The 23291-nt window shown below is 41.9% G+C and overlaps 1 protein-coding gene across 3 annotated transcripts in view; it reads left to right on the forward strand.

Moving 5' to 3' along the window:
* Nucleotides 1-23291, forward strand: part of ALS2 (alsin Rho guanine nucleotide exchange factor ALS2) — a 65544-nt gene that overhangs the window by 9639 nt on the left and 32614 nt on the right. For 2 of the 3 annotated variants that reach the window (XM_075933860.1, XM_075933861.1), the window contains exons 2-12: nucleotides 73-216; nucleotides 2474-2628; nucleotides 4733-5649; nucleotides 14204-14564; nucleotides 16275-16443; nucleotides 17240-17336; nucleotides 17832-17909; nucleotides 18967-19146; nucleotides 20128-20299; nucleotides 20521-20701; nucleotides 21807-21872. In XM_075933860.1, coding sequence (XP_075789975.1) covers nucleotides 197-216; nucleotides 2474-2628; nucleotides 4733-5649; nucleotides 14204-14564; nucleotides 16275-16443; nucleotides 17240-17336; nucleotides 17832-17909; nucleotides 18967-19146; nucleotides 20128-20299; nucleotides 20521-20701; nucleotides 21807-21872 — 2396 coding nt within the window. In that variant the 5' untranslated portion in view covers nucleotides 73-196. Of the gene's footprint in view, nucleotides 1-72; nucleotides 217-2473; nucleotides 2629-3195; nucleotides 3238-4732; nucleotides 5650-14203; nucleotides 14565-16274; nucleotides 16444-17239; nucleotides 17337-17831; nucleotides 17910-18966; nucleotides 19147-20127; nucleotides 20300-20520; nucleotides 20702-21806; nucleotides 21873-23291 lie in introns of those variants that run through there. The other variant, XM_075933862.1, reaches the window with a different exon arrangement.

The raw sequence follows: 23291 nt of genomic DNA on the forward strand, positions 1-23291 counted from the left end.
TTTGTGCTGCACAGATGTTTATTGGAGAGCTAAGACTGTATGTGTCAAAGCTTTATCTCCTGTCTTTTACAGTGCTTACGTCTGATGTGCAATTCAATAGCCTATTCATCCTATGGTTTCACTTAATAGTTAACAGAACTGTGCCCTTCATTCTGCAAAGAGGAATGATTTGGTGATGGAGTGCTTTCACTGACTGATGGACCAACAAGAGATAAGGTAATAACATGCAAACCAGCTTAGACTGTGTGGTCCTCATAAAACCATTTCAGCTAATATCTGCCTTAAAAATTAAAGTCTAAATTAAAAGAGGAAAAAAAAAACCTTTGTATTTAATTCAGAATAGGATTTTGGTTAAATATTGTTTATATTGGAAAATGGTTTGTTTCACTTTTAAATTCTACATTTTTAAATTATTTTTTCTTTTGATTTTCAGTTTTTTAATATAATTTTATTTAAAGTTAAATGCAACATTTCATTCAACCTGTAACATTTCTTTAGTTTGCTGAAATTTTCATTTTGTGCCCTCTTGAAATGATTTTTTTCTATTTTTATGTGATTTACCTAGTGAATCAAGACATCAATTTGCACAGCTCTAGTTGAAATTATTATTATTATTATTATTATTATTATTATTATTTTGAGGCTGGGCTGGAGGGAAACTAGTAGATTCATCATGCTTCAGGATTTTGGAACGATTGTTACTCTCATTAACTTATTGCAGCTCAGACACTTAAAAAAAAAAAAGCTACTGAAACTTCAAAATGTCTGTTCAAAGAATGAAATTATAAATTCCCCAGAAACCATTAACTCTTCTTGTGTATAGTAGAATTTACTAATTAAAAAAAATGTGTGAATGATTTTCAGTTCTTAAGAACAGCACTGGATTGACAAGCTTTGGAGACTGAAATCATCTAGTTTAAAATAGGGGTGTGGAACCTTTTTTAGATGGGGGCCGCTGACCCACAGAAAAATCAGTTGGAGGCCGCATGCAAGTGAGAAGCAGAAATAAAAAACCAAAATCCTCAATGATGTGGCCCCTGACTGAGGAGAGACACATTCCCCACATTCCCCTAACATACCAGAGCCTAGGTGGATCCAGGCTAGTGGATTTTGTTTGCTTCAGCCTTGCAGTGGAGACAGCAGGGGCTGGAGCACCAGCACAGGCTCCCCAATGCTGGGGGGAGCCCTGAACCTTGGGGGCCAGATCCAGGCAAGCCGGGGGCTGTATCTGGCCCCCAGGTTTGAGGTTCCCCACCCCTGATTTAGAGAAACACATACAGCAGAGATTGTGCAAACTTTCACTGCACTGCTCTACAAATATGCTTTAATCTGTACTAGAGAGGTGCAATCTTAAATGAGAGGCTAGTTCAGTCTTCATATCATTTCACTCCTTATTCTCTGTAATACAGCAACCAAAAAAAGGGTTGGTTAGTGTCAGTTGTATTGATAGTTTTTGTAGTGCGGGTATTTACACACTGGGAAGTAAAGCCATTGTGTTCATTTCATACAGGTCAGTATCCATTTGTTGGCACTTTTGGCTGACGATAACATGGCATGTTGTTGAAAGGCTCTGTAGTCATCATTCTACACCTTATCAAAATGTATATTATAATTTTAGTAAAATATCCAATATGTCACATTAATTATTACTTTTCCTAATTGTATAAAATCCAGTGAATTTATTTTCAGCAAATTCTGTTTTAAATAGTTTTTATTTTAGGTAAGAAATTTTAACTTTAAATTTAATATTGGTTCCACTAGTTGGACCAATTGGTCCACTGATAACTTTACAAGACTTCTTGTCATTGTCCTCCTCCTCCTCAGCTTTCTGGCATAGAAGCCCATCAGAAAGAAAAAGAATTTGAAATAAAACAAGATTCCATCATAACAGCTTAGTTTTATCTGATCTTGGATATTCCATAGCTATTCAAAAATAGGTTTCCTTCCTCACTAGAGATGGTTTGATGAGACTACTCTAAAACACATCTGTAGGATATATCTATCAATTGATCCATCAATAGATATAAAATTTGCTGCAGCCGCCTTCTGGCGTTAGTGGATGTACCTTGCTCAAAAATGTGCACATCACCCCTTAGCAGGAGGCTGGTTGTTTATGTTCTTCTGAGCTTTGGCGGTCAGGTGTCATTTCTTATAGTACCATAGACCCCCATTACCATAGTAACTGAACATCTCACAATCTTTAATGCATTTAAGTTCACAACTTCTAGTTAAAGTAGGTAGGGCTATTTTACAGCCAGGAACCAAGAGACAAAGTCATTTTTTTCCCCTCAGGGGTCACATAGGAAGTCTGTTGCACAGTAGGGAATTGAACCTTGGTTCCAAGTCCAAAGCTAGTACCCTAATTCCGGAACCTCCTTTTTTTCTTTCCTATATGTAGATGAAAAGTAAACATCATGATCCTGGCTTGCAGAAAACTACAAGCTGATTCTTTGATTATTCATTTTCTTTGTAGCTCAGCAGAGGCAGAAGGAGCCAAAGAGAGAGGCCTGGTTTACATCTGGCAGGCTGGTTCCTGCTCTGTAACACCTGAGAGACTTCCAGGCTGGTGTGGAAAGACAGTACTCCAGGCAGCCCTCGGAATAAACCATGGGTTGCTTCTAACAGAAGGTATTAGTGTCATTTTAGGTTTGAGATTACAAACAAAATTCCAGTTAACACTAGATTGAAGTTTAGAAATATTTAAGAAGAAATATTTGAGCCTTGTATTAGTGCCAATGTCTTTATCATTAAGGTGTAAATAAAAGTTAACTTTTCTACTTGTGTTTCAGTCATTTTAAATTGAACTGGACTAATTTTTCTCTTTAATAAAGAGGCTCAAAGATGAGATGCCTTATAAAATGGCAAGATAATTTGTAGCTCTTTCACACTCCATGTTATTTCGAAATGCATATTACAATGTCTTGGATTTAAACAATGCATTACAAAAAATCCTCTTGATATAGGACAAATTTGGGCTTTTGGGAGGGCGGTTTCATGAAAAATTACAGGCAAATAGATGCAGCATTGAAATTTGGTTTGATCAGTTGACTCTTTGATTAAAAAAAATACTTTCCAAAAGACAATTCCTTCGGTTGTTGATATATTTTGCCACTTGATTGAACTGATCAGTGAGCATACAGTTGTAAAGATTAGGTTGGAAGTAATTTCTCTGATATTTCTCTGATGTTTTCAAAGGAAGAAAAGAATTTCACACCTTTGAATGTTACTGAGCTGCAGGTAAAAAATGTTGTAGTTTGGGGGAGTATCAATTAGAGCCAGTTGTAATTTGCCTGACCTGCCATGTCACTCTGTTGCCTAGTAGAAAACTTCTGATCTAGGAAAAAAATTCGCTTCTATGCACATATGACTTGAAGTGCACTTTTTTATGGATCTAACACTTGGGATCACTGCTATATAACTATGAGTGTTAACCAAATCAATCCTTATAATAGCAATTGTACTTTTTTGCCTTTTTTATTGCTTTCTGAATCATTTCAAGTGTTACCACAATCATAGATCACGTTGATCGTTTCTCTAGAATTTCATGTTAAAGTTTCATGTTAAAACCAATTTAGTTGTCCATATTTAAAGAATAAATGGGACATGTTTACTGTTTGAGGCAATCTCTTGCTTCAGTATCAAGGTCTAGCGCACTGTTTCCCAATTTTATTTGGCCACAGAACACTTTTAAACTTGAAAGAATTTTGCAAAACCCTTAACAGTCTAATATACAGAGATAAAAAAGTAGACCACAAATAAGTAAGGATAATAATAAACAAATGCTAAACAAGGTCATGAGATCAACATTTAGTTTAATTGCACATATTTAAAAACAAAAATCACATAATATTAATTTATTTTTAATCCTAAAATGTTACTGTAATGGAGTTTTCTCATGGAACCCTCATTTTCACTTCACAGAACCCCGGGGTTCCTCGGGACACCATTTGGGAAACACTGGTCTATCACTTTGACATGCTTTTGGGACACAATGTAGAGTAAGAAGGGAACCATGATTTAAACTGCTCCTCCGGTATTGTATTTGTAGAATATGTGGTATGCTCACAGTCTCTGTGGAAGCCTTAGGTTAGAGTTTCCCTTGTTACATTTAAAGTTAAATGTGCTACAACAGTACAACACTAGTGTTCAACTTGTATACTACAACACTAATATTGTAGCGTTCAACACTAGTCCTGGTACAAAATCAACTTTTGACATTATTCATCTTCAGTAAATATTAAGAAATGGAATATGTTTTAGGCATTTTATGAGTTTTATGCATGTTCTCTCGACAATACTATCAGAATGATGAGCACTGGTAAGGTGAATGGCACTCATTTATGAAGGTATTGACTGCAAAGTTCTCTTTTGGACTTGCACTAGAATAGCAGGTTGCTCTGAATAGTTACAATTTAAGTTGTGTGCGTTCTACAATTCATTTCAAACGCAGCATGTAAAAATAGGTCAAATCCTCACTGTAATGCCTCCATGCTAGTGATTTACTAGAATGGACCAATGGGAGGGGAGGTAAAAATCAGTTTGAAGAGTAGGACCTCTTGCTAACAAGAGCACAGAGTTCCCTAATAGTTACTGATTTACTGAAAGCATCTGAGACGTGGTTTCAATAAGTGCAGTTAAGCCTGAGCCCAGAACAAATTAAAAATGAAAATCCAATTAAATGAGTTCCTAAGGTATTAATATAGTTAACTTCATTAGAATAACTCTCTTTCAGGTGGCGAGGTCTACAGCTTTGGAAAGCTTCCCTGGAGAATTGGACTAGAAGAAACGTGCACTCAGAGCCCAATCTTAGAAAATGCTTTGATTGGACAGCATGTTACTACAGTGGCAGCTGGAAGCTACCATAATGGAGCAGTGACCGAAAGTGGTGTGGTATACATGTGGGGAAACAATTCTGCTGGCCAGTGTGCAGTAGCTAACCAGCCCTATCTGCGGGAACCAAATCCTATTAGTATTTCTGACTCTGAAACCAGTCCCCTGCTGTCAGTCAGGATTTTGCAGTTGGCATGTGGAGAAGAGCACACCCTGGCACTTTCTCTAAGCCGAGAAATATGGGCCTGGGGAAGTGGCTGTCAGCTAGGTCTCATAACAACTTCTTTTCCAGTGACCAAGCCGCAAAAGGTAGAACACCTGGCAGGACGTGTTGTGCTTCAAGTTGCCTGTGGAGCCTACCACAGCCTGGCACTTGTACAATGCCTTCCTGCACAGGACATGAAACCTATCCCAGAGAGATGCAACCATTGCAGCCAGCTCCTGATTACCATGACCGATAAAGAAGACCATGTCATCATATCGGATAGTCACTGCTGCCCATTAGGTGTGGTGCTGGCGGACTCTCAATCAGAAAACCACATCTCCTGCTCCCTATTGGAGAATCTTGAGGGGAAAAGTGAAACAAGTAACCAAAGCGAGGATTGTCAGAAAACCTTCGAAGATGAGCCAGCTGCTTCAGAATCCGATGTGACAAGCGTGCTTGCCAACAATGATGGTGGACAGGAAGACAGTGGTATTTCCAGTCCTGGAAATATTTTGTTTCCTGACAAAAAAGCAGTAAAAGAGTACCTGGAGGATCTGTCAGATCACCCATTAAATGACAGCCAGGAGAAGGGCACCAGTATAGAACTTGAACAGGTACTAGCCATCACCGGTCTACACTTTTTTTGTTAATATTTGTTCTGTGTGTTCACGAGCACATTACAGGGTGCCACAAACTAAAGATTTCTCAGTATTAACATAATTTTGAAGTTATACCTACAGTTCTTGAGTTATTGCAGTGTTTATTTCACAGTCTAGCAATCACATCCAAATACAGAAATTATTTTGGACTGAGAGTAGAATTGTCAACATGATTGTTCGGTCCTGAACTGTTATATGAGCAGTACTCTAGTTGTGTGCTATGGACTGTGTAATGGTGAGAACCCAATAAAACCTATTTCCCATTCCCTCCTCTGGTTCCTTAGAATATTTAGGTATCACGTTCACCATCTTAACAATATTCTGTGATTTGGCCAGCTGGTACATTTCCTCCCTACCTATGAAGAGAGAGACCTCCATCACTCTCTCAGTTCAGTGCCTGATTCTTGAGACAAGCAATGAATTTTATCTGGATAGTTAACTTTTTTTTTATTCTGGGTGGCCTGTCAAATACCTATGAAATTGAAATAGAAGGAGCCATGTTTTTCCATTTTCACCCCATTTTGGGAGAATTTTGCAACAGTGGTAAATTAATTTTCCACATGTGAAACTTATGTTATGACCGTTGGAAGACAGGAGTAATCAATGGGACACCTCTTGGTTTGACTTACCCAATCTTCTGTAAAGCGTGTTGCTGTTTTGGAGGGCTGGGGAAGAGGAGAGGTGGTTTGAAGTAGGGATGTTAAAATGCGCTTATTTTGGTACAGGTGCACCCGCTGAAATTTTCAACTCGGAGCTAGTACGTGCAGAAAGCTGGCGTTTAAACTAGAAACAGCACACCGCAGCCAATGGGAGCTGTGAGGCTCCATGACTACAGACACTTTAGAAAAACAGCTGTGTAGGCCTCCCAGCCGCTTTCCTGGTTGGGACCATGACCCACTTTGAGAAATAGTGAACTAGTTAACCTATGCTGAGGAAGTTGTTTCTGCTTGGAAAATCCTGTGTACTGCTAGTGCCATCTTACTGTACAAGCGGCATGGTGGTCTCATAAGAACGGCCATACTGGGTCAGACCAAAGGTCCATCTAGCCCAGTATCCTGTCTGCCGACAGTGGCCAGCACCAGGTACCCCAGAGAGGGTGGACCGAAGACAATGATCAAGAGATTTGTCTCCTGCCATCCCTCTCCAGCCTCTGACAAACAGAGGCCACGGACACCATTTTATCCCCTGGCTAATAGCCTTTTATGGACCTAACTTCCATGAAATTATCTAGCTTCTCTTTAAAATCTATTATAGTCCTAGCCTTCACAGCCTCCTCTGGCAAGGAGTTCCACAGGTTGACTACACGCTGTGTGAAGAAGAACTTTCTTTTATTAGTTTTAAACCTGCTACCCATTAATTTCATTTGGTGTCCTCTAGTTCTTCTATTTAGGGAACTAATAAATAACTTTTCTTTATCTGCCCTCTCCACACCATTCATGATTTTATATACCTCTATCATATTCCCCCTCAGTCTCCTCTTTTCTAAACTGAAAAGTCCCAGTCGCTTTAACCTCTCCTCATATGGGACCCGTTCCAAACCCCTAATCATTTTAGTTTCCCTTTTCTGATCCCTTTCCAAGGCCAAAATATCTTTTTTGAGGTGAGGAGACCACATCTGTACACAGTATTCAAGATGTGGGCATACCATAGTTTTATACAGGGGCAGTAAGATATTCTGGGTCTTATTTTCTATCCCTTTCCTAATAATTCCTAGCATCCTAGTTGCCTTTTTGACCGCTGCTGCACACTGTGTGGAAGTTTTCAGAGAACTGTCCACGATAACGCCAAGATCTCTTTCCTGATTTGTCGTAGCCAAATTAGCCCCCATCATACTGTACGTATAGTTGGGGTTATTTTTCCCAATGTACATTACTTTACACTTATCCACATTAAATTTCATTTGCCATTTTGTTGCCCAATCACTCAGTTTGGTGAGATCTTCTTGGAGTCCCTCACAGTCTGCTTCTGTCTTGACTATTCTAAACAGTTTGGTATCATCTGCAAACTTTACCACCTCACTGCTTACCTCTTTCTCCAGATCATTCATGAATAAATTGAAAAGGATTGGTCCCAGGACTGACCCTTGGGGGACACCACTAGTTACCCTTCTCCATTCTGAAAATTTACCATTTATTCCTACCCTTTGTTTCCTGTCTTTTAACCAGTTCTCAATCCAAGAAAGGACCTTCCCTCTTATCGCATGGCCATGTAATTTACACAAGAGCCTTTGGTGAGGGACCTTGTGAAAGGCTTTCTGAAAATCTAAGTATACTAGATCTACTGGATCCCACTTGTCCGCATGTTTGTTAACCCCTTCAGAGAACTCTAAGGGTATGTCTACACTACCCTCCTAGTTCGAACTAGGAGAGTAACGTAGGCATACCGCACTTGCAAATGAAGCCCGGGATTTGAATTTCCCGGGCTTCATTTGCGTAAGCGGGGAGCCGCCATTTTTAAAACCCCGCTGGTTCCAACCCCGTGCAGCGCGGCTACACGGGGCACGAACTAGGTAGTTCGAACTAGGCTTCCTAGTTCGAACTACCAAGTTCGTGCCCCGTGTAGCCGCGCTGCACGGGGTTGGAACCAGCGGGGTTTTAAAAATGGCGGCTCCCCGCTTACGCAAATGAAGCCCGGGAAATTCAAATCCCGGGCTTCATTTGCAAGTGCGGTATGCCTACATTACCCCGCTAGTTCGAACTAGCGGGGTAGTGTAGACATACCCTAATAGATTAGTAAGACAGGATTTCCCTTTACAGAAACCATGTTGACTTTTGTCCAACAAATTACGTTCTTCTGCATGCTTCACAATTTTATTCTTTACTATTGTTTCAACTAATTTGCCCGGTACTGAAATTAGACTTACCGGTCTGTAATTGCCAGGATCGCCTCTAGAGCCCTTTTTAAATATTGGTGTCACGTTGGCTACCTTCCAGTTATTAGGTACGGAAGCCAATTTAACAGATATAGTTGAGCAATTTCCCATTTGAGTTCTTTTAGAACCTTTGGATGAATGCCAACCGGTCCTGGAGATTTGTTAACATTAAGTTTTTCTATTTGTTCCAAAACCTCCTCTAATGACACTTCAATCCGGGACAGTTCCTCAGATTCATCACCCACAAAGGACGGTGCAGATTCGGGAATCTCCCCAACGTCCTCAGCCGTGAAGACTGAAGCAAAGAAATCATTTAGTTTCTCCGCAATGGCTTTATCGTCCTTGATTGCTCCTTTTATAGTTCGATCATCTAGGGGACCCACAGGTTTTTTAGCAGGCTTCCTGCTTCTAATGTACTTAAAAAACATTTAGTTATTTCTTTTTGAGTTTTTGGCTAGCTGTTCCTCAATCTGTTTTTGCTTTTCTTATTACATTTTTACACTTGATTTGACAGTGTTTATGTTCCTTTCTATTCATCTCCCTAGGATTGGACTTTCACTTCTTAAAGGATACATTTTGCCCCTCACTGCTTCTTTTACATGGTGGTTAAGCCACGGTGACTCTTTTTGAGGTCTCTTGCTATGTTTTTTTATTTAGGGTATACATTTAAGTTGGGTCTCTATTATGGAGTCTTTAAAAAGTTTCCATGCAGCTTTCAGGGATTTGGCTCTAGTCACTGTGCCTTTTAATTTCTGTTTAACTAACCTCCTCATTTTTGTGTACAGCCAGTCCCCGAGTTACGTGGATCCGACTTATGTCGGATCCGTACTTACGAACGGGGCTTTTCTCACCCCGGAGGACATGGGCGGCGGGACTGCCCAGACGCGCCAAGGTCCCGCTGCCCGCGTCCTCCGGGGCGAGAAAGGTTGCTCCACGTCTCCCTGGTCTGCAGACCAGGGAGACGTGGAGCAAAGCCGCAGAGGACCCGGGCGGCGGACCGCGGCGCGTCTGGGTACTCCCGCCGCCCGGGTCCTCCGCGGCTTTGCTCCGGGTCTTCCTGGTCTGCTGGGGCCCCCCCAGCAGACCAGGGAGACGGGGAGCAAAGCCGCGGAGGACCAGGCGGCGGGACCGCGGCGCGTCTCGGTCCTGCCGCCCGCGTCTCCATGGTCTGCGGGGGGGGGGGGGGGGCGGGCACAGCTAGTGCGCCCTGCCCCCAGCAGACCAAGCTTTTCTCGTGGACGCCTGTGGTAGAGCAGCTGGGGCGTTGCCGGTTGGTCCCACAGCGCCGCTTCTTGGCGCTACTGGACCAACCCGGCAGCGCCCCAGCTGCTCTGCCCCAGGAGTCCTGATTCAGCCACTGCTGGTCAGTTTCAGCAGTGGCTGAATCAGGACTCCTGGGGCAGAGCAGCTAGGGTGCTGCTGGGTTGGTCCAGTAGCGGCCGCTCTTCGGCGCTACTGGACCAACCCAGCAGCACCCCAGCTGCTCTGCCACAGGCGTCCCCAAGTCAGCCGCTGCTGAAACTGACCCGAGGAAGAGTTGCTCTGCCCTGGGCTTCCTGGAATCAGCCGCTGATCAGTTTCAGCAGCGGCTGACTTGAGGACACCTGGGGTAGAGCACCTGGAGTGCTGCTGGGTTGGTCCCCGCAGCGCTGAGGTACGGCGCTGCGGGGACCTACCCGGCAGCGCCCCAGCTGCTCTGTCCCAGGCATCCAGATTCAGCTGTTGTTGAAACTGATCAGCGGCTGATTCCAGGAAGCCCGGGGCAGAGAAACTCTGCCTCGGGCTTCCTGTAGTCAGCCGCTGGTCAGTTTCAGCAGCGGCTGAATCTGGACACCAGTTCCGACTTAAGTACAAATTCGACTTAAGTACAAACCTACAGTCCCTATCTTGTACGTAACCCGGGGACTGCCTGTAATTCCCCTTTTTGAAATTAAATGCCAGGGTGCTGGACTGCTGAGGTTTTCTTCCCACCACAGGAATGTTGAATGTTATTATATTATGGTCACTATTCCCAAGCGGTCCTGTAACGGTTATTTCCTGGACCTGATCCTGTGCTCCACTCAGGACTAAATCGAGAATTGCCTCTCCCCTTGTGGGTTCCTGCACCAGCTGCTCCAAGAAGCAGTCATTTAAGCCATTGAGAAATTTTCTTTCTGCTTCTGTTCCTGAGGTGACATGTATCCAGTCAATATGGGGGTAATTAAAATCCCCCATTATTATAGAGTTCTTTATTTTGGTAGCCTCTGTAATCTCCTTCAGCATTTTAATGTCAGTATCGCTGTCCTGGTTAGGTGGTCGGTAATATATTCCTACTGCTAATTTCTTATTATGGGAGCATGGAATTACTATCCATAGCGATTCTGTTGAACATGTTGATTCACTTAATATTTTTATTTCATTTGATTCTACATTATCTTTCACATACAGTGCCACTCCGCCACCCACCCGGCCTGCTCTATCCTTTCGATATATTTTGTATCCCGGTATGATTGTGTCCCACAGATTTTCCTCATTCCACCAGGTTTCAGTGATGCCTATTATGTCAATCGCCTCATTTAGTACTAGGTACTCTAGTTCACCCATCTTATTAGTCAGACTCCTAGCATTTGTGTAGAAGCACTTTAAAAATTTGCCATTGCTTATTTGTCTGCCCTTCCCTGATGCATTGGATTCCTTTATATGTGGTGGTTTGTCTGCTCTGGCCCATTTGCCCTCTCCCCTTCTCTCTTTCTGACTACAGCTCAGAGAATCTCTATCAATGGATTCTCCTTTAAGAGAAGTCTCCCTCCGATTTACGTGCATCTCCGCACCAATCGGCTTTCCCCCATCTCTTAGTTAAAAAACTGCTCTACGGCCTTTTTAATGCTTAGTGCCAGTAGTCTGGTTCCACCCTGGTTTAGGTGGAGCCCATCCTTCCTGTATAGGCTCCCCCTCTCCCAAAAGTGTCCCCAGTTCCTAATAAATCCAAACCCCTCTTCCATACACCATCGTCTCATCCAGAGCTGAAATTGGAAAACTACAGCAGTAACTGAATCTTAAGACTGAGTCTGGGGGTTAGAATTTGCTGATATGATAAGCTCTAGCAACTGGCTTATCTTTTGTAAGTCTATGGGATTTCGTCTAGCGAGGCTAGTTCCGCCCACCCACGCTGCTGGATTTTGGGAGTTAGGGAAGACGAGGTGGTAAAAGTAAAAAGGATGTTAAGGGGTGAGTAATTGGCTATGATTAGTTGATCAGGGAAGTGGCTCTGTCCTGGCTCATGCTGGATCCAGGTGCTACCCCCACTGTGGCTCTACAATTTAAATGTAGTAAGAGCCGGGGGCGCAGGCAGCTGGGCAGCTCCTACTACATTTAAAATGCAGAGCTGCAGCAGGGGTAGGTCCAGGACCCAGCGGGAGCCGGGAATGAGCCTGGCTTGCTCAGCCCCGGCTTGTCAGGTCCAGCAGCCCCATCCACTGAGGGTCCAGGCTGGCTGTGAACAGGGACTGCTCTGTGGGATGGAAGTGTCTCTTGCCCCCTGCTGGGGGGAACCAGCTTTTAAGCCAGCCCTCCCACCTGTTCCTGCTCCCCCCCCCCCACTTGCTGCCTCTGATACAGAGGCAGTGGTGAGGGTGGGGAGAGGACAGATTCAAATAGATGAGTAGTTGACTCTCATTCCTGAAAAGTCTAGGCTTATCGGGTAGTTGACTACTTGACTAGTCGCTTGCATCCCTAAAAGGTAAATCAACTTTACGTTAGTTATCTGTGGACTCCTGTATTTAGGGATCTAGAGGGGTCGGCTTTACTGTCTTTTCTTTATATCTGTCAGTAGCTTGAAGGCTATGTTTTTGAAAGGGCTTTTGTGTACTAATTTTTGTATAGTGACTAGTTCTACTTGGCTGACTAACAGTAAGCTTTAGATGACTATCCTCTGATCTATCTTAGAACCATTATTTCTGAAGTTTTCCTGAAGAAGTGTCTATCATACATTCCTGTTTGATACTGTCATTGGTATAAAGCTTTATTAACAATTATTAACTAGACGCCTGCTTGTCAGGATGAGCAAAGTTAATCATTTGTTTCCCTTTGATAAGCTTTCCCAACTATCTTTTCATAAAGGTAGCATGTTTGCTGATGTACTGTAATTGATTAGAAGCAGAGAACTGAACTTAGAGGGACATAGTCAAGGTTATAAGCCCAAACTTTAACCCCTCTTTTATATTTGTTTGCAAAGATCCAAGTTATTTTATGTATTTTTTGAAATGTGCATTCCTTTCTTTAAAAAATCCACTGTCCACCACTCGTTAACAACCCTTCACTGCCAAACAAATATGCATATGCAACAGAAAAACTGTTTTGTATTCAATGTTGATAACTGCGCAGTATTGATAAATACAAATTAAGACACATTGGAAAACCTAATCCCAACTATACATATAAAATGATGGGGTCTAAATTAGCTGTTACCACTCAAGATACAGATCTTGTAGTCACCTTGGATAGTTTCTGAAAATATCCACTTAGTGTGTAGCAGCAGTTAACGATTCCCAATATTCTGGTCACTTTTTAAGAAAGGGATAGATAAGATATAGTGCACCTAAATAAATGCAAACGCATATCTTGACTACTGCTGTAGATGTGGTCACCTCATCTCAAAGATGTATAGAACTGGAGAAGTTTCAGAAAAGGGTAACAAAAATTATGAGGGGTATGTAATGGCTGCCAAACGAAGAGAAATTAATAAGACTGGGACTTTCCAGCTTGGAAAAGACATGACGAAGTGGGAATATGATAGAAGTTCATAAAATTGTAACTGATGGTAAGAGTGTGTTATGTACTCATTTTCATAACACAGAAAGGTAGGGGTCACGAAATGAAAGTAAGAGGCAGCAGGTTTATAACAAAAGGGAGGGTTCCCCCCATGGTCATCCTGTGGAACTCCTTGTTAGGGATGTTGTGGAGGATATGCCATCAAAAAAAGAATTGGGTAAGTTCATGGAGGATAGGCCCATTAATGGGCCTTACCAGCCAGGATGGGCAGGGAGGGGGTGTCTAGATTACCTGTTCTGTTCATTCTGGTGCACCCGGCATTGGCTACTGTTGGAAGATGAAATACTGGGCTAGATGGACCTTTGGTCTGATCCAGTATATCCATTCTTATGTTCCAGGTTCCAACTCTATAAGGGTATGTCTACACTACCACCCTAGTTCAAACTAGGGTGGTAATGTAGGCAACCGGAGTTGCAAATGAAGCCCGGGATTTGAATTTCCCGGGCTTCATTTGCATCTTGCCAGGCGGCGCCATTTTTAAATGTCCGCTAGCGCGGACTCCGTGCTGCGTGTAGCCGCGCGGCACGGAGTCCGCATTAGCGGACATTTAAAAATGGCGCCGCCCGGCAAGATGCAAATGAAGCCCGGGAAATTCAAATCCCGGGCTTCATTTGCAACTCCGGTTGCCTACATTACCACCCTAGTTCGAATAGGGTAGTAGTGTAGACATACCCTAAAGGATTATTCTGAAGGGTAGACTTAAAAAACAAACTACTGAAAAGTATCTTGATGCAACAGTGGGTGTATGAGTACTAGATTTATTTAATACTAGTTACTCTGAGTTGTGAATTATAATAGACTTCATTGACTTCTCTTTCTGTTTTTTAGCCTTCGCAGGAAGAAGAACTCTCTGCTTGTCTCCCTGGCCCTCCCGGTGTAAGCACATCTGTCTTAAACAGCTTGGTGGTCTCTTGCGCATCAGCAGTTGGTGTGAGAGTTGCAGCTACATATGAAGCTGGGGCGTTATCTCTGAAGAAAGTGATGAACTTCTATGGCACAACTCCAGGCGAACTAGGATCTCAGTCTGGTAGTCCTTCCTCAGGTCCTGAGGGGCCAAAGGACACTCGAGAAGAACAAGTCAAATTGGAATCCATGCAAGGAAAGAAGAGTTCTAGCCTAGTGGATATTCGGGAAGAGGAATCTGAAGGAGTCAGCCGAAGACTTTCTCTGCCGGGCTTGTTATCCCAAGGTAAGATAGTGACTAGGAGGAACCAGGAGACCAGGGAGAGTTACCATAATATGATAATTACTAGATATGTGTCTTATTTGATAATGTTAACCGACAGTATGAACTTTGATTCAAACCACCTGCTGATGTGTATAAGAAACAGTCCTTCAGATTTTCTTGAACAGGGGTGGGCAATAATTTTAAAAAGGGGGCCACCACGGAAGGGATGGGGCCTCAGGAGGAAGGGGTGGGGCCAGGCGACTTCTTGTGCCCCCTTCCCCCATTGGCCTGAGGTGGAGGAGCGCAAGAAGTCTTTTCCCCTCCCTCTGCACCCTGCCCCCTAGAGAGAAACACCAGCTGTTTTAAAACAGCTGGCAGTTCCCTCTAGGTGCCTGGCAGATGAAGACCTTGCACACTTTCCCTGCCCCCAAGCCAATCAGGGCCCGGGGGTGGGGGTGGTAAAGGGAACGTGCGAAATCTCCTTGCCCTCACAAGAGTGTACGGCAGCTAGAAAGACATGCCAGTTGTGCCAGTTGTTTTAAAAACGCCAGCATGTGTCTCTAGGTGCTGCATGCCCCTGGCAGGGTCAAGGACAGGACAAGAAACTTCACGTGCTCCCAGGCCTCAATTGGCCTGGGGGCAGGAAGCGCACTAAGTTCCCCCTCCTCCCCTCCACCAAAGGCGTGCGGCAGCTAGAGATAGAAATGGCTATTTTAAAACAGCTGTTGTGTGTGTCTAGCTGCCACGGCTCTTGTGGGGGCGAGGAAACTTCGCAAGCTCCCCCGCCCCCAGGCTCTGATTGGCTTCGGGGGGCGTGGGGAAGGGGGAAATGGCAGGGCAGCTGCGGATTGGATCCACTGGCTTGGTGAGCTGGATCTGGCCTGTGGAGGGCCCTTTGCTCACCCCTGTTCTTGAATGTGAAGGGAGAAGTCTAGCAGGAAATACATGTTATTTCAGTGAGACAAAGGACTGTTCTTTAACCTTAAAATAAGGATTGCCCCAAACCCATTGTAGTGCTTTTGGTCATATGGCTGAGTGTTCATTAGGAAAGGAACTGATAACCACAAACTCTCTTCATGTACGCTGTGTCACATACGACAGACATTGGCGTGACCCTCTGTCACTGTAGCGCTTGGTTGGTTTTGAACCAATGGTTTAGAAAAGTTCCTTGCTCATTTTCACACTGCTTACCCAGATAGTCTATCCCTTCCTTGTTTTTAATGTTCATTGTTCTCACTATGGAGCACTTTGTTAATCAAGTACAGTTAATCAACCCCACAGTAGTGAGGTTGAGTTCAGTGGCACTCTTTCCAGGCCGAGAGAGATTCTCTGAAGGTGCATGATCTCTGCAGGGTAACTTTTTTTTTTCCTTTCTAGGAAAAATACCTTATTGGCACTTCAGTGCAATTACATATTTTGCATGTATAGCTATGGAAAGGAAATAATGGACAAACCCTGTTTAAGACCTAGATCTTGATTAGCATATATACTGTTACAGTTGCCTTCATCTATTGTACCTTTTTGCTCTCTAACATTACTAAATATTAACTAAGATACCTAAGGAAATGCTTTTATCGGTGAGAGCTAATACTCTAGCTGTGTGTGTCAGGTTTAATTTAAAATGGCAATGAAGTAATGTTGTCTGTTTCAGTTTTAATGCAGGGCTATTTTAAAAAAAAAAAAAAAAAAGAAGAAAAAACTTGATTCTAGTTTCTCCTGGTCTGTTTCCAGTTTCTCCAAGGCTCCTAAGAAAAGTAGGACGGGCAAAAATGAGGACAGTGGCTCTGACCCCAACCTATAGTGGAGAGGCTGATGCACTTTTACCATCTTTAAGAACTGAGGTGTGGAGCTGGGGAAAAGGAAAGGATGGACAGTTAGGACATGGTGATGTCCTGCCAAGGTAAAATATCACTGGCAAAAACAAAAAGAAAAATCTTACCTATGGGGAGTTGGAGTTTTTGGGTTGTCAGAATTCTTGAAAGTCTCTGTCAACTGTCTGAATATAGATTTAGGGTCCCTAACGTAGGCTCCTGTTTTTGAAACCTTGGTTTTAACTATTACCGCTGATGTGATTTATGCAGGATAATTAGTGGACTGGAAGGGCAAAATCCTGGCTCCAGTGGAAAATACAATTGTGTAATTATTAAGGATGTTACATTGCGGTTAATTTACGAGTTGAGTAGTCGATGGAATTTCCATCAACTAGTTGATAGGCACTTCCACATTCCTCCTTTGAATCCCAGTGGGGACGCTTGTGCATTTCAAAGCGTAATCGCCCTCATGAAGCCAGAGGTCAGCGGGGGACTCTTGAGTCCCCTGCTGACCCCGGGTTCCATGAGGGCGCTTACGCTTTGAAAAGCCACGTGTAGCCTGGGATCAGCTGGGGACTCCCCAGTTGATCCTGGGTTCCACAGAAATGTCAGTGCCACGTGGAGCCTGGGATCAGCTGGGGAGTCCTCAGCTGACCTTGGGCTTCAAGTGGCACTGCGGTGTTTCAAAAGGGAAGCTGAGCCGGGATCAGCTGTGCAGCACTGCCCTGTGAAGTACCCTGGCTCCTTCCCCCACCACTCTTTGCTGCCTCTATCTGATAGTATGGTGCACGTTGGTTCTGTTTCAAAAATATACAAAATGTTTTATATTCAGTGTTTCATGCTGAGAGTACTCCAAATTTGTTTTTGTTGGGGGGGGTATTACAGGCTTCAACCATTGTGTGTAAAAAGTCTGGACAGTAAAGAAGTGATACAACTGTCTGCTGGCGGCTACCATTCCTTGGCACTCACTGCCAAATCGCAGGTATGAGGATAATGGTAATTTGTATCATGTAGCCATAGCACTGATGACCTGTTGGCTCTTTTCTGGATTGGGCTTTGTGCTTTTAGGCTTTGCGTTCTCACATGGTGTGCATAATGAATTTTTTGTTACGGTTTTGCATTAACTTTGTATTTTGTATGAGTATGTATCCTTGCTGCTCAGCTTCCAAGAATGTAGTAGTTTGAGTGCGGTTTACCACCCAACCCTCTACCCACATGCACACACGCACAGATGAGGAAATGTAAGTAGAAAGAGCGAGGAGGTAAGAAAAGTACTTCCTTTGGAGAACCTTCATCTCCCCACATTTTTCTTCAGTTGCCCCTTCAATTGTAGGGATTTTTGTTTACAGTGTTTATTCTATAATGATATTCTACAAATGTGCATAAGTGTAGTGTTTATATATGCTGTCTGTCACTGTGGATTTATTACTGTGTACTCTATGCATGCAAACTATTTTCCCCTCATGTTTTTACACAGGTATATTCGTGGGGCAGTAATACCTTTGGCCAGCTTGGTCACTTAAATTCCCCAACTACTGTCCCTCGTCTTGCAAAGGTACTCTCTTCATCTTTATGGATTCCATGTCTGTTTTATAATAAAGGCTTCTCTCAGAGCAGTGAGTCTTAAGGAACTTTTAAAAACTGATGTCTGACCTTCTCTCTCATTAGAATACCCCACAAAAAGTTTTTGGCAGTGTTCGACATTAGCAAAATCATTTGGTTTTCGTTGTTACCTGGACCCTCTGATAATGCCATGAGAACACTGCACCAGTGTTATTTAAAGAGGCTATAGCTATTTTTTTAAATAAGGAGGTTAGTCACTACTGAATTGTTTGAAAAAGAATTGTAGTATGGGACATCCAAAAAGAAAAGTTAACTTTCAAATAAGCTTCATTTCTGTTACCAGTTGTTTCTTCTTTCTCACACTTAATAATCCAGTGTTCTGATTTTTAAACTCTTATTTGTTTTGAAACAAATGTCAAACATATTTAGTCTTAGATATTTTTTAAAATATAGTTTACAAAAATTTATTATCTCCTTTGCCCAAATCGAAGATATTTTATCCTTCAAAGTTCCAGAAATCCTCAAGCCATAATCTTTGTTAAAACTATTGATTCATTTTTATCCTAATGACTAATTATCATTTTTGTCACTTGTGTATATATTTCTGGAGATGGTAGTCATGCCTTACACAAATGAGTGTTTTTGATTGGCTTTAAAAGAAAATTCTTTGATCATATGTGTGTTTCCAAATGATCCATTTAAGTTTAACCAAACCATTTCTGCAGCGTCCCTATCAAGTAGTAGACAGCACATAAAAAGCTGTCTCCTGTGCTGTTGTGTTTTTATAGAGATGAACCATTTCAGTGTTTGTCTATGTATATAAAATTCATCTGCATTATAATTTAAAAAACAAAACCTCAGCCATTGGGTACTAGGACTGAGACCTGTCTTGTTGAAAATCTGCCATGGAAATTTTACTTTAAGGAGACTAATATCTGTCTAAATGAAGTGTCAGTCCAGGACTTTCTTTTGAATAGAAAAAGATTGTGTGAAGTGGAGGCTCCTGTCTTTAATAGGTGTTGGATACTAACTTTCCCCCCAAACTACAGGTGTGTGATGATAGTGGAGTCTGGAGCACAGCAGCAGGACCAGATTATTCCCTCTTCTTAGTGGACACAGAAGACTTCCAGCCTGGATTATATTACAGTGGTCGAGTGGAGACTAGGGAAAATAATATACCTGGAAACAACTGTTCTCAGAGTCCAACTCTGTTGCCAGCCTGTAGTAAGGTGAGTATTCCTAGTTCCTTCTCTTGGGTGTAATATTGCTTCCCTAAGATGGCTCCACTTTTTTTCTAACAAGCTCTTGTAGATGTAACTAAATTGGAATTAAAAGTAGAGACCTGAAACATTGTTGCCATATGCAGCTGAACCTGAGTCAATATTGGTGGAGACCCACCCTAAATCATCAGTGCTCGTGCTGACCTAGTGAGGAATCTTGCTTGCTATAACCTTGAGTTAACAGATCATAAGAGTAGTATTGCAGCCTTGATCTAGTTTAGTGTAGACACCATAATTAGCACTAGGCCAAGTCCTCTCAGTTAACATGTCTTTCGCATCAAAAAGGGAGCTGATGGATATAGCTGAAAAAAGCAAGGAAAAATAGAGCAGTGTGCCTCCCAGACATTGAAAAAGAGAAATGATCTTTCCTCTCTGAAGGAGAAATAACCTGATTAGTTGAGAGGTTTTATTTGTTTGGGGAAGGAATGTAGCATGTCTGTATGAAGAAACTAAATCAAAGGAAACTTTAGACAGAGACCATAAAGCTAAATCCAAGAAACATTTTGCAGTTTTGAAATTGTCTGAATTCCTGGTTGGATACTGGTTTTAGTGACAGCTGGTTGAGTTCAAGATCATCTCTTGTCTCCTAGCCCCATTGACACTTGCAAACTTGACTGGTGGTAGACGAGGGATGTTTAAATGTGGGTTCCTCGCTCAATCCTCCTAATCTGCGAGTCTGACAGCTTTGAAAATGGGTTGGCTGGCAGCTTAGATAAGTGAGGAGGAAGGAGAACAAATAGCTGACTTCCTCCTCCTACTAATGGGTAACTTTTCTAATATTGGATACATTCATGGATATCAAATTATTTAGTACCAGCAAAGATCCTAATCTGTTAGACTAGGTTTTTTAAACTGTGCTCATCACTTAACTTTTCGTTTTGTACTAATACGCTAATCTTTATTTATTTATTTATTTATTTATTCTTTCAGCTAGGGTACATAAGCAGCATGACAGCAGGTGGGGACAACTGTTTGGTCTTGGTGGACAGAAACATTATGGGATATATTGCAAGTTTGCACGAGTTGGCTTCTACGGAGAGAAGGTTCTATTGCAAATTGAGTGAGGTCAAATCTCATATCCTCAGACCCCTTCTAGGGTTAGGTAAAATAATTTTGAATCATTTGTTACATCTTTACTTCCCGTGATGAAATTGTTAGTTTGTAGGTATAGGAAGGAATTGCATGGATTGTGGAGCCTAGTTGGTCTGAAGACCTCCACAAGGTGATGGCATTCTTTGATATCAAATATTAGACTAGCAGATTGAGTGCCTGGATTAATTCCCATTATTAATATGCATGTTCTTTTGCAAATATTCGTTACAGATAACTTGGGCACTGCAACCACAGTCCAGCTGTTGCAGGATATGGCAAGCAGGTTCAGCAAGCTGTGTTATCTGATTGGTCAACATGGAGCCTCACTAAGTAGTTTTCTGCATGGGATAAAGGAGGCAAAGAGCTTGGCCATCCTGAAGCATTCTAGTCTTTTCTTGGATAGTTATACAGAGCAAGTATTAAATTCTGTCTTGTATTCAGTGTCTAGAGGGTTGTTCTGTAGAGCAGACTTGCTTTGTAATCAAGGGGAGTATATAGGGAGGCTTGTGTAAGGAAACTTCAATTGCCTAGCATAATGCTTGGTAATTGAATAGTAAGCAAATCTTGCACTATAAGGGCTGGTATACATTGAAAACTTACACTAGCATAGCTCCGTGTTTCAGGAATGTGAAAAATCCACACCTCTGAGAGATGTAGCCATGCCAACCTAAACCTTGATGTATTCTGTGGTAGGTTAATGGAAGAATTTAACTGTTCAATTATTGTAATTTTATGTAGGGGGAATGTGACTCCAGATCAGAAATAGATCATAGACTTGCAACACCACATAAAACCCCAAGAAATGCTTGAATTGAATCCAATATTAGTCCATTTCCAAGGCAATAGGTATTACAACATATCACAGTTAACTTTCTCTTTGGCCTATTTGACAGGATTACCAAAAATGTTGGACCCAAATTGGTCCTGTTTTCAGCCAGAGAGGCTAACCTGTTTGTGGCTGAGCTTCAGCCAACAGGATTTCATAAGTGTCAGTCACATAAGCAATTAATACATTTTAAAACTAAAGTAATTGGAATAACCAGTTTCTTTCCCTCTCCGTGTCTGAGATGACGGTTTCCGTGTTCTTGTCTGCAACTATAAATGACACTTGATTTTGTTTAGTAAGGTGAACTGACAATACCAACAGACTTTTTTGCTGGGATGGGGAGGGAACTGTATAAAATATTTAAAAAAAGCCTCATCATGCATAAGTACATTCCATAAGTTATTCAGTAACAGACATTTCTCCACCTTCTCTGTTCCTGTGTGTTCGAGATGTTTGTGTTTTTCCTGTGAGTTGGTTTCTGGAGCTGGTTTGCACTGTTAAGTTTTATATATTTGGTGTTTCCTACATTATTGGTAATGGGAAGGGAGTGCTGCTTCTGGCAGGGAGGATTGTCTTGGTTTCTCCCCCTGTCCTTCCATTCCATCTGAGAATTCACTGCCCCCCTCCATAGAGATTTCAAAATATGGCTTTTAATTTGAAAATGAGGTTTGTTTATTCTTATCTGTTGTAGGTATTGCACATCTGTAACAAACTTTCTGGTGATGGGCGGATTCATGCTTCTTGCAAAGCCTGCACTGTAAGTAAATCTTTTCTAGTTTTTGTTTCCTTAATCAGCAAACACTTGTATTGACATATATGCATGTTAATGGACAGATTTTTTTTTTCTGGCTTCCTCATATGATCTCTCGGGACACTTGAGTACCTTAATTTCTTTTCCATCAGGTGAAGATAAATTTCACTAGAGCTGATCTTGGCTATGATTACATTATCTCTTTTATAAATAGTAGTGAAGGCATTTAGTTGTTGGGCCTGGTTTCTCTTGACGGAGGAGAAAGAAAGAGTAACAAACACTAGCACTATTTTAAATAGATTTGTCAGATGGTGGTTCATGAGAGCTTAGCAGGAGGTTAAACCTTCATCACAATGCTTGTAAATCTATGGCAGCTAACTTCCTTCAAGACCTGATCAGTTTAAATAATAATAATTCCTTTTAACTGATCTTCATAGTTAATTTTGCAGAGTTTAATAGTACAGGTTGAACTTCTCGAGTCTGGCATCCTTGGAATTTGACTGGTGCTGAACCAAAGAATTTGCTGAACCATGGGAGGTCAATATTGCCTAGCATCATTACCAACACTTGCACTGCTTACTGGGATGTTAGAAGACATGTAGGGGTAAATTAGATCTAAACAACAGCACAGAACACTGAGAACCAGGCCTGGTGGCTGTAAACAAAGTTTATGGGACCACTGGAAACTTGGCTACATCCATGGTAAGTGAACATCTGGCTAACTAAAATCATGACAGGCCACAGATATTGTCAGACCACGGTGGTTCAACCCATACAGCCTATTCAGGGAACTCTTTAAGAATGTGATTGTTAATCTTTTCTTATTCTTGTCAAGGAGAACACTTTTCCTTGTTAGTTGAGTAGAACTCTTCTTTTGACTTGAAGGAATATTAATTGTTCTTTAGTCTCCATACTGTTGGTCCTCCCAAACTTCTCTGCATGATGTCATTGATGTTTAGTGTTAATTTTTTTAATACAACGGTTATCAGTTGAATGATAACAATTCATCTCTCCATCAATGCAGAATGAACAATCTAATACATCTTTTGGTTCTCTTCATTCTTTGAAAAAGCTGATGCAATTTGGGAGTTTTTAGCTGTTATCTAAGGAGCTGAAAATTTGCAGAAATTTTTTGTTGCAATTCTTCCTGTGATATGGGAGCAACTCAGTTACAGGCAGATTTCTGGGACAAACTATGGATCCACAACTAGTGCTGATAATTTCAGATGCTGGAATTACTCTGCATATTGAATTCTTTGTATTGAGTGTTTCTGTCACTACATACAGGTGACACATCTAATACTGACATCATAGTCTCATTAGATGGCTAACACTTTCAGGTTCTGAAACTTCAAAGAGGAAATGTTTTAGAAGTTTGGTCTGTTCCTTGTAATAAAAAGCAGGAGGGTTTATTTGCAGGTAATG

The sequence above is a fragment of the Pelodiscus sinensis genome, chromosome 7, assembly GCF_049634645.1.
Source record: "Pelodiscus sinensis isolate JC-2024 chromosome 7, ASM4963464v1, whole genome shotgun sequence".
Lineage (NCBI taxonomy): Eukaryota > Metazoa > Chordata > Testudines > Trionychidae > Pelodiscus > Pelodiscus sinensis.